Source organism: Hydra viridissima, unplaced genomic scaffold (genome assembly GCF_058129835.1).
Source record: "Hydra viridissima isolate aposymbiotic clone 2 unplaced genomic scaffold, HvirCarnegie_v1 scaffold_5, whole genome shotgun sequence".
Lineage (NCBI taxonomy): Eukaryota > Metazoa > Cnidaria > Hydrozoa > Anthoathecata > Hydridae > Hydra > Hydra viridissima.
Window position 1 is genome coordinate 16,895,717 of NW_028324304.1, and position 9,928 is coordinate 16,905,644.

Here is a 9,928-nt window from a genome sequence, read left to right on the forward strand (position 1 = left end):
TATTTTAACCATATTTTCTTTTTAAAAATTGTATTTCAAGAAATATATAATGTAATAAACACACACATACATATGTATGTATGTATGTATGTATGTATGTATGTATGTATGTATGTATGTATGTATGTATGTATGTATGTATGTATGTATGTATGTATGTATGTATGTAGAGTTCGTTCATTTTGTTCTCCTATAAAGCATCTATGTTTAGCTCTTTATAGATCTTGGTTTGAATTCGGTTTTCTTCGCGTCTGATCTTTTTTACGTAACTGCGAGTTTATTTTTCGACTCATCAAATTTTTTACAGATACGAAAATGTGGATGTGAGTGTTGCAGTCAGCATTGATGGTGGCCTTATTACGCCGGTAGTTAAAGATGCTGATAAAAAAGGTTTGTCAACAATCAATGCTGATGTTAATGCTTTGGCGAATAAAGCTAGAAATAAAACTATTCAGCCACATGAGTTTCTGGTATGTTTTTTCATTTTTTTATTTATCTTTACTATCAAATAATATAGTATTAGTAGAAGTCATTGAGAATATTTTTTTCTGTTTTTTTTTTTTTTTTTTTTTTTTTTTTTTAATGAGTTGCAATTGTTAATCGTTTTTCTTAAATTTTAACCTCAGGTACAAAGTTTCTTTTAAAACTCCAATTTCTTCTTTTTGTTCTTTCCGTTATGTTAAATTATTTGGTCGATTGGTGTATACACTGCTTTAGAGGTTTTTTCTGTTGTCTTTATGGACATATCTATATAGTTTTGAATACTTTGGCGCATTTTTAAAGATAATTCGTAGCAATCGTTTTATTTATATTTTTATTCTATTACTCTGTGTAACTACGCACGGCGGGTCTTTTTATTGTTGAAAAATCATTATTTGTTAATTTTAATTTTTTAAAAATATTTTTACTTTCGTTTTAAATCTTTTAAAATCTATTTTGTTTACATTCCGAACGAGTTTAGCAAATTACAATTTATTACTTTATTTTTAAACATTTTTTACTTAAAAAATAGGCGGCGTCAACCATAACCACACGTCAAGTGTTAAAAATGTGCGTTTTGGCAAATATTCTGTTTACATGACAACTTTGTGTTATACAAATAAAGATAATTTTTTTCTGGAATTTTTTTTCTTTATGATAATTTTTCTGTTTAATTTTTCTTCTTTAGGGAGGAACTTTCACTGTGTCTAACTTAGGAATGTATGGAATCAGTAACTTCTCAGCTGTCATAAACCCCCCACAGGTAATAACCAACGCAGCAAACTTCTTTTTTATGCATCAGTTGATGAGAAGAAAAACCAAACCGAACGGGCAAAAATGAGTTTTTGCTCAGTCTGAAAATCAGCCGTCATTTTGATTGCCTTTTTTGCTTTCCTTTTAAGTAAAAATCGTAGTTTAGGATCAAACAATACCGATTGCTTTTAACAACATTTTTAAAAAATAAAAACCAATTATTTTTAGAGTTGCATTTTAGCAGTAGCTGCATCTGAAGACCGTGTTGTTCCGGATCAATCCAGTGAGACACGGTAAATTTTTGTCGTCATCTTTTAAGTTAAGAGTTAAGTCTTTGTTGGTGTTTTCCTAAACAACTGCAGCAAGCTTTTTTAGATTCGACACTAGATTAGTAAAAAAAAAAAAAAAAAAAAAAAAGCCTTTGTTAACGTGATGTTTATAATACTTAAAATTTCTTTATTTTGACTAATTGCGTATCAGATGTCTAATGTTGCTTATCTAATGTCGTTGCTGTTAAGTTGTTGTCTGTAAAGGATGTAACTTTTAAAAATTTTGAAAAGATTTACAACGGAAGGTTTATACCAAAAGGAATAATACTAAAGTGCTGAAGGATTTCTGTCTGATATTTATTAGCCACTTTGGTTGTTCAGTCCTCTGCATCTCCGCCTACTTAATATCTTGGTGGAGTTTTATGACTTTATCAAGATCACACTAAATAAATACCTTAGTATAAGAGGAGAGGAAACGTCATAAAATGAAGTGTTTTTGATGAATCAATTGCTATTAAGGGTTTTTGTAGCCAATAAGTTCTTTGTTTGTCGCCTTGTTTTTTAAAAATAGGATTTGTCTAGCCGTCGTCGCCGTTACGATTTTATCTTGATTTTGATAAGCGAACTATTAAAACATACAATGCAACACATTTCCCTTTGAGGCAAAAGTTTCCATGTTTTCTTTGAATGAATGCTAGCTTTTGTTTCTAGTCTCAAGCATTTCTTTGCCTGGATTCGATGTTTATCCAGAGGCAATAAACCGAAAGCAAACAGTCATAAGATTTTTTTTCTGCTCTTAAAAACGATCAACAATTTTTTTTAGTTTTGTTTATTTTGATCGTTTATTTATTTTTTATCTTATTTTTTAACAGAGTGAAAATTTCCAAGATAATGAGTGTGACTTTGAGCTGCGACCACCGAGTTGTCGACGGGGCTGTTGGAGCCGCGTGGTTGAAAACGTTTCGCGCTTATTTGGAAAAGCCAATTACAATGCTTTTGTGAATTGCCCTTTAATGGGTATTTGTATTTTAGTAATAGCAAAATGAGTATTTCTTATTAGTTTTTTTTTTGAATAAAATATATTAAAACGAAAAATGCTAAAAGATTAAAAGCTTTATATAACTTGATTCAAATACGTAAAAGGAAACAAAGATGGATGCAAAGATCATTGCGAGATGGATGTAATATTCATCGTCGATCATGATTTTTCAGCAAATGCATTGCACCGTGACAGCTGATCTTTATTAACTTATAATCGAAATCAGTAGTTAATAAGGATTTCTCTACTTTCAAAAACTTTAAAATAACTGTTTTCCATCCTATATTATTATAAATAAGTCTCACTAAGCCGTAAAAACCTGAGTCAAATTTTCAGCAAAGGTTATAAAAAATCTAAACAAATATCTTGATTGGTGGAAACCAATATAAATAATCTTCATATATATATATATATATATATATATATATATATATATATATATATATATATATATATATATATATATATATATATATATATATATGTATATATGTATATATATATATACACACACACACACACACACAAATATTTCTAAAAATAGTTTCATTTTTTACTGGATGATTAATTTGCTGATACATTCTTTTTAAATGCGCTTAATCTTAGTTTGTGTACTGAGACGAATAAATAGTTTTAAGTCTTGCACTGTAATTCCTTGTCTCGCTGACGTCATTTCCCCCATTAGATTGAAAATGTGACGCAGAGACGCCTTAGATTGTTCCAGTCAGCAATTTGAAGGCTCTCTTTGATGAAAGAAATTAGCTGGTCTGCATGTTTATTATGTTTAGCAGTGTTTACTCACGTGGCATCGTAAAACAGTATGGTGGATATTTAGATTTTTTTTGTGTAAACAAAATGTCATTTTTAAAGAATTTTGTTCAAAAAATTAGAAACTATGGATCCCAAAAGATATGAGTGGCTAATGCTTTAATGAACTCTCTTTGATATATTTTCTAAAAACAGCAACATTTTTTAATTTTGCATTTCTGTAAAAATGTTTTACTGACCAAAGTTTTTGAAAACTCGCGCAACTTCAGTAAAACCGCTGACATGCTGGTTTCTACTAACTGGTGTTTATAGAAAAAACAGTTGCTTGAACAAAGTTAATTTGATCCAAACTGAAAAATAATTTAGACAAGCCATACACGTATAAAGTTATATTGATAAGATAAACTCTGTATTCTGTCTAATGCAACTAACAAAAGAATTTGATTTATTTTTAATTGAACATGCCAATGTCATTCGAGATTTTTAAAAATTTTGTTGTACATAATAAGCTCGTCTGCATGATATTGACGTGAGCGTAACATAATATAAACTTTAATATAGGCTTTAATTATAACTCGTTGTATTATACCGGACTAAACAATCCTTTATAAAAACCGGGCTAATTTCAGGACCGATGTTGAATTGTTTGAATAAAGAAAGTAATTAATGACATCATCGAAATGGCACCTGTAAAACGCTGTGATTGGTTCCTAAGAGAATCTTTTATAATATATTACTATACCGGCATCCTTTGATGTAGCGATATCAGACACACCGCTAACAATAGTCAAAATAAAGTCGGCAAATAGCGCACAGAAGTAAACAAGCTTCTTTTGAAAATAAAGAGCATAACTTATATTGGTTTGAACTTTGCCGCTCACAACATTGAACCAAGCTGTGCTGTTAACACTACCACATGAAATACAGCAAGTTTATAGAGCAAATTTACGATTTCTGTTGATAAATTTAGAATAGAATATCATGCCCCAACTCCCAACTTCAACGGCCGAAGAATATGGTGCCGAAGATGAAATAAAGCAATACACCCAAGAAGAGGATGAATGCAGTGATACCTCGACTGTCGATGTTGTTAATGATATAAAGGATGACTTGCTGAATGAAGATGGGCCAGATACAGTAAGTACATTTTATGGATTACATTTTGATGTTGCATACGTCGTCATATATATATATATATATATATATATATATATATATATATATATATATATATATATATATATATATATATATATATGTATATATATATGTATATATGCGTATTAGATGTAAACAAAAGTATTTATACATACAAAAGTTCACACATGCACAAACATATATATGCAAGTAAGACTCCTATATTTGTACATTAGAGAAAACCCAATGATGAACTATATCGGGATGATTCTTCAATGCGTTATGGAAAAAGTGAAACAGGACATGGTAATTAAATTAGTCATGCTTTTTTTTGATATGAATTTTTAGAATTAGGAGTGCGTGTTATTATTTTGTGTTCATTGACATTTTTTAGGGATGTATGGGAGTCCTGCTGCTGTTATTGTGACACCACAAAATGTTAGTAAAATATGATTTATCATTTTTTAACAATTATATATAAAATATAATGGATTAGTTTTAGATTTCATGTCAAAAGTTGTGATAGAAAAGTTTCTACATAATATGCAGATTAAATTCATAATTGTTAGGTTCAATTCATACTTCTTAGCTTTGTTTATTTAATTTTTGTAATATTTTTTGTAGAGATACTATGAGCAGTCACATTCATATCGTCCTGGGAATACTAATACTAATAGCAATCAACCTTACTCAAACCCTTTTATATCAACTCGTCCACCATTATATACTCGTGATGAAAGACCTTACTATGAGCATCCTTCTTGGTATACTATTTTGCTAAATTCTTTTATTTGGATTGATATTGTCTATAAACTTATCTGAATTGCATTTTTATTGATAATGTTATTTGTCAAAAGTTTTTTAACTTGCTGTAACTTTTGATTACAGGCCTCTTTCTCAGTCTGATGGGCCACCTCAATACCCACTACCTTATGGAGCTATGCCACAAAAATATTTTCGCTATCCTCCTGGTATGTCAGGAAATGTGCCGTTTTATGGTTCAGGGTAAGCTTTTGTAAAGTTTAAACGTTGATAAAAATATGTGTAAGTTTGTTAATAAGAATCTCTAAGACTTACTAAAAACATACACACACATACACACACTAAAAAAAAAAAAAAAGCTAAAAACTTATTAAAGCCCTTTTAATGAAAGATTTTATGTTTTTACTATTAAGTTATCCTGGTATGACAGGCCGGTCTGCAAAAGAAATGAAAAGACCACATGTCAAAAAACCATTAAATGCATTTATGCTCTACATGAAAGAACAAAGGCCAAAAATTGCAGCAGAGTTCACCCTTAAGGAAAGTGCTGCCATAAACCAAATACTTGGCAAGCGGGTAATAATACAATATGTGCAATACTTATTTTAAAATATTGCAGCTTGATGTAATTCTGATAATAAAAAAGCTATTTTCAAGTTGATGTTCAAAATTAGTCTGGATTTTTTTTCAGTGGCATGCTCTTGAAAAGACAGAACAAGCTAAATATTATGAGATGGCACGCAAGGAGCGTGCTATTCATATGCAGCTATATCCTGGTTGGAGTGCTCGAGATAACTATGCTCAGATTGGACGCAAAAAGAAGCGCCCAAGGGATAAAAATGAAGGTTTGCTTTCTTACTTAGTAAAGAAAAAAGTTGTAGAAAAAAATTTTTTTTTCTGAGTTACTCAAGTAATGTGTTACTATTTTAAACTTGTTTCATAGAAATGAACCCCAAAAAATGCAGAGCACGCTATGGATTAGATCGACAAGAGCAATGGTGTAAGCCGTGTAGGTAATAACCAATAGCTATTATTTATAAAGAAAACTCTAATGCCTTTCAGAGAGTTTTATATTTTCTAAAATAATTTAAGGTAGAAACTTATTAACAAAGGGTTTTGTTTTTCTTTTAAATTTTTGGTCTAATTGAGTCATAAATTGCACAATTATAATGGATTTTTCTTTTTTAAATAAAAAGTTTATGTTTGCAGGAGAAAGAAGAAATGTATACGCTTTATAATTGGAGCTGATGGTGAAGCTACTGAAGTACCAGAAAAAGATCAACGCGATTCAGATTCAGATGATAATCAAGAAAAGAGTGACGAAAGTTTTTCTAAAGAACATTTACATGGTTTAATTAGCATGGCCACACTTTCACCAGACAATCACACAAATAATAATAATACAATACTAATAGATGAAAATATTAAAGATGAAAGGCATTCAACGCCACCAGCTTCAAAATCATCCACTTTAGTAACGAACTCAACTCGTGATTTACCTCCTGTATGCTCTTATTCAGAACGTACTCTGCCTACACTTCAGGCAATTGAGACTAGATAAGATGTTAACGCATATTTTTCATGCGTGAAATAATAGAATAATTTAAAAGTGATGTATCTTTTACGCGTTACTTTTGCAATACACGCCCGGGCATCAATTTATCTTCTTACATGGATTGGCTGCCTCTTTTTTATGAGTTACGCTTGTAGATAGAAAGTGACTAATATATTTATCGAGTTATTATAGCGTACATGCATAAATAATAACGCGTTTGTTCGCTCCCGTGTTGCGATTTCTGAATAACGTTTAATGGTGAAAACTTGGAGATGGAGATAAAAAGTTTTAAGAACGTTCCCATAGCACATGGCACAGTGGTAGAAATACTTTGTTTATGAAAGCTGGATTTTCTATTGTATTAACAAATTTTTAGATTTAAAGAAAAAAAAAAAAGTTTTCGCTGTCCCCCTTTCTAAACAAAACCTCATGGTTTTAATTTATACTCCGTAGCATCATCACTCAACGTTTAAACTCGTTTTCCTTGAAAAATTTTTAATGACAAACGATTGCAAACAACTAAGCATCAGCTTTTGTGTTTCCATTAAAAACGAATAATAACATATAAAATAAAACCTTCTGTACCAGTCATTTAAAATGAATTAAATTTAAATTAATTTATATATTATTATTTATATATTTTGATATAAAAAAAAACTTTTAAGAATCCATTAAAAAAGTTGCCTTGCCTCGCTTGTCTTATTAATTTGTTTCAAGGCAGTCTTTAAAAAAATTGCGTCAAGATGCTATTCGACTAAATCCGTCAAACTTATTTTTAAAAAATGACATGAAGAATGATGAAAAATGAAAAAATGAAGAATGAATATAAATTTGTAACCACTAATTTTTAACTTCCATTAATTAAGCGCTTTTTAGCAAGTTAAGTGCAAAAGAACATTTCTCAATTTTACGAGTTAAAAACCACGTTTTCAATTTTCAAGTTCTTGCTGCACGAAGAACTAAATTAAACTTGGAAATAACTTTCATATATTTTTTTTATAAATCTAAAAATATTTTCTACAATTTTAATGTACAAAATATTTTTAGATTTATGAAAGGATTTGTGGCGCCTCGAGTAAAAATCATCCCATATCCAAGCACTCCTCTTTCACCTGGTCCAATATCCGACCTCACCAGTCAACAAAAAATTAATTTTCTTCTCATCATGAATACAATTAAATTCTTTTGAACGAATATTCCTTGCTCATTTGAAAGTGTAATTGAATTAAACACCGCACGTCATAGTTCTGAAATTTTGTCTGATAAAGTGTTGCTATAATTACAATATTAGACAATTAAATAAGGAGAAGGGGTATAGGTAGAACACTACCACCTCATTTTTTGTTTGTAACCAATTTATTGTACTCTTAACAGTCATAATCCTTTATAAATGCATTATTTCAATAACGCAGTTATTATCCATATAAAATCCCATGAATAAAGCTTCAGATTACACTTGGCTTGGAATATCATAATACAAAATCCAGCAGTAAACTGCCAAATTGCATTCGCTCCAAAACCCCAGATAGCGTTTTTCAATCAACCTTGTGTCTTGATGAGATCATTTATTTTGTTTTTTGTTTACCGTACCCAAAATATCAACAAAAACCTCTCAATACAATTAACATGCAGGAGACAGATATTTAGCGTCTTCCATACATTCAATTACAATGCATCAAGATTTTTTTCGAGCTCTTAAATTTAAAATATTTGTCTCATCTAAGGTTCAACGAAAGTATCTTTTTCTAACGTAGCTGAGCTGACCTTTGAAAACATAGAAACCTGGTACCAAGCTCTTTTAAAGTTTTAGACAAAGTTTTTTAAGGGTTAAATATAATTTCGCGTTGCTGCTTTTAGGTTATTTGATAATCGTCATCAGCATGACTTCCCATAGACTGAGGAAGTAGCAGTGTTTTGTAAATCCACCTTGAATTCCCATTTACAAACCGTTTACTTTAAAATATCTATAGATTTTCGACTGGTGAGTTTCACACTTGATAGTCTGAAGTAGCAATAGCATAATTTTGCAGGCCTCCTTTAGATTAACAGAATATGCTGTCGGAATAGATGGCAGAGTTTCCATCGTGCAACAGAGCTGTCTTTAAACTTCTGGTTGAAGGGTCAATGAACAAACCCCAATCTGACGGTAGGGAAGTTAAATACTTCTAGAAAAATTTTCAACATCACCGCTGTTGGAAAAAGGGTGGAGAATAGGACTAGATTCTAAATTACGAGTATTTTTCCTTCAACCGATTCTAAATAAGAGTGTTTTTCCTTCAACCGATTAGCAAGAAGCTCTACTTTATCCTTTGTTATAGTCAAGTCTCTTACTAGATCATTGAGCTAAAAGTCTGGAGATTGCTGTAAGGATTTGATACTGATTATTAATTGTAAAATTTCTTTGTTTTTACACAGCATAATACAAAGCAAGATGTAAAGAATCTCTAGGAGTTAATAGAAAAAGTCACTGGTATATTAAGATGTTATTTATTAAAAAGTTCCGCAAGATATAATTAGTTTTATCTCAGAAACTAGACGTATTGGGGAAAAGCAAATCGATACTTTAGTTCTATTCATGGGAGAGAGGAAGGAAGAGTCCTAGAGAGTCCTTTTTTTGAAAACTATACTTGAATGGTATCTTATTAATGATAATCTGACGTTTTTTATTTTAGAACTACTTTTAAAAAAAAACTATATTTGTTTACATGATAATAAAGAAAAATCCTGTGTTAATAGTTATGATATTAAGTTATTATGTTTGGTTATATTTAAGATTAACATTTAAAGTGCAATTTTAAATAGGACATAAGTACTAAAACCTATTGACTATTTTATTGCTGTAAGTTTATTTTTTGATTTTTTTTCCTGGCAAATTATAAAGTTTTTTTGTCACCACAGCAGTAAAATTTAAAATATTTTAATAACTACTTTTTTTTTTATTTCAACAGTTTTGCAAAACGCCTAAGACCTTCAAAGTTAGTGTTGAGGTACTGTAAATGATTGCTAATGATCATGAAAGTGGCTAAGGGTGTAAAAAAAAATTGCTAAGAAATATAATAAAAACAAAGCAACGATACAATCAATAATGCAAAAATACAAAAGAGGTGAAAATGTGCACAAACAAAACATGTTCAGGCCGTCCACCAAATATAACATCTAGAGAAA

At 30.2% G+C, this 9,928-nt stretch overlaps 2 protein-coding genes across 2 annotated transcripts in view; both read left to right on the forward strand.

Annotated features, from left to right (window-relative positions):
* Nucleotides 1–2,561, forward strand: part of LOC145188681 (uncharacterized) — a 16,626-nt gene extending 14,065 nt beyond the window's left edge. The window contains exons 7-10 of the mRNA XM_090087745.1: nt 308–470; nt 1,169–1,243; nt 1,462–1,526; nt 2,375–2,561. Coding sequence (XP_089943871.1) covers nt 308–470; nt 1,169–1,243; nt 1,462–1,526; nt 2,375–2,504 — 433 coding nt within the window. The 3' untranslated portion in view covers nt 2,505–2,561. The remainder of the gene's footprint in view (nt 1–307; nt 471–1,168; nt 1,244–1,461; nt 1,527–2,374) is intronic.
* A 1,504-nt stretch (nt 2,562–4,065) lies between these two features.
* LOC145188980 (uncharacterized) lies at nt 4,066–6,866 on the forward strand. Its single transcript, XM_080065502.2, has 9 exons — nt 4,066–4,446; nt 4,683–4,752; nt 4,841–4,884; nt 5,071–5,210; nt 5,335–5,451; nt 5,622–5,784; nt 5,900–6,053; nt 6,152–6,221; nt 6,418–6,866. The coding sequence occupies exons 1-9, from the start codon at nt 4,291–4,293 to the stop codon at nt 6,767–6,769; spliced, it is 1,266 nt and encodes a 421-aa protein (XP_079921628.2). The 5' UTR covers nt 4,066–4,290; the 3' UTR covers nt 6,770–6,866.
* Nucleotides 6,867–9,928: the final 3,062 nt, after the last annotated feature.

Excerpts from the sequence above, each read along its gene's own strand:
- LOC145188980 (XM_080065502.2), top strand. The coding sequence starts at position 4,291 with ATGCCCCAACTCCCAACTTCAACGGCCGAAGAATATGGTGCCGAAGAT. Across the intron at positions 5,785-5,899 it reads ACCAAATACTTGGCAAGCGG|TGGCATGCTCTTGAAAAGAC; the intron begins GTAATAATACAA and ends ATTTTTTTTCAG. Across the intron at positions 6,054-6,151 it reads CCCAAGGGATAAAAATGAAG|AAATGAACCCCAAAAAATGC; the intron begins GTTTGCTTTCTT and ends CTTGTTTCATAG.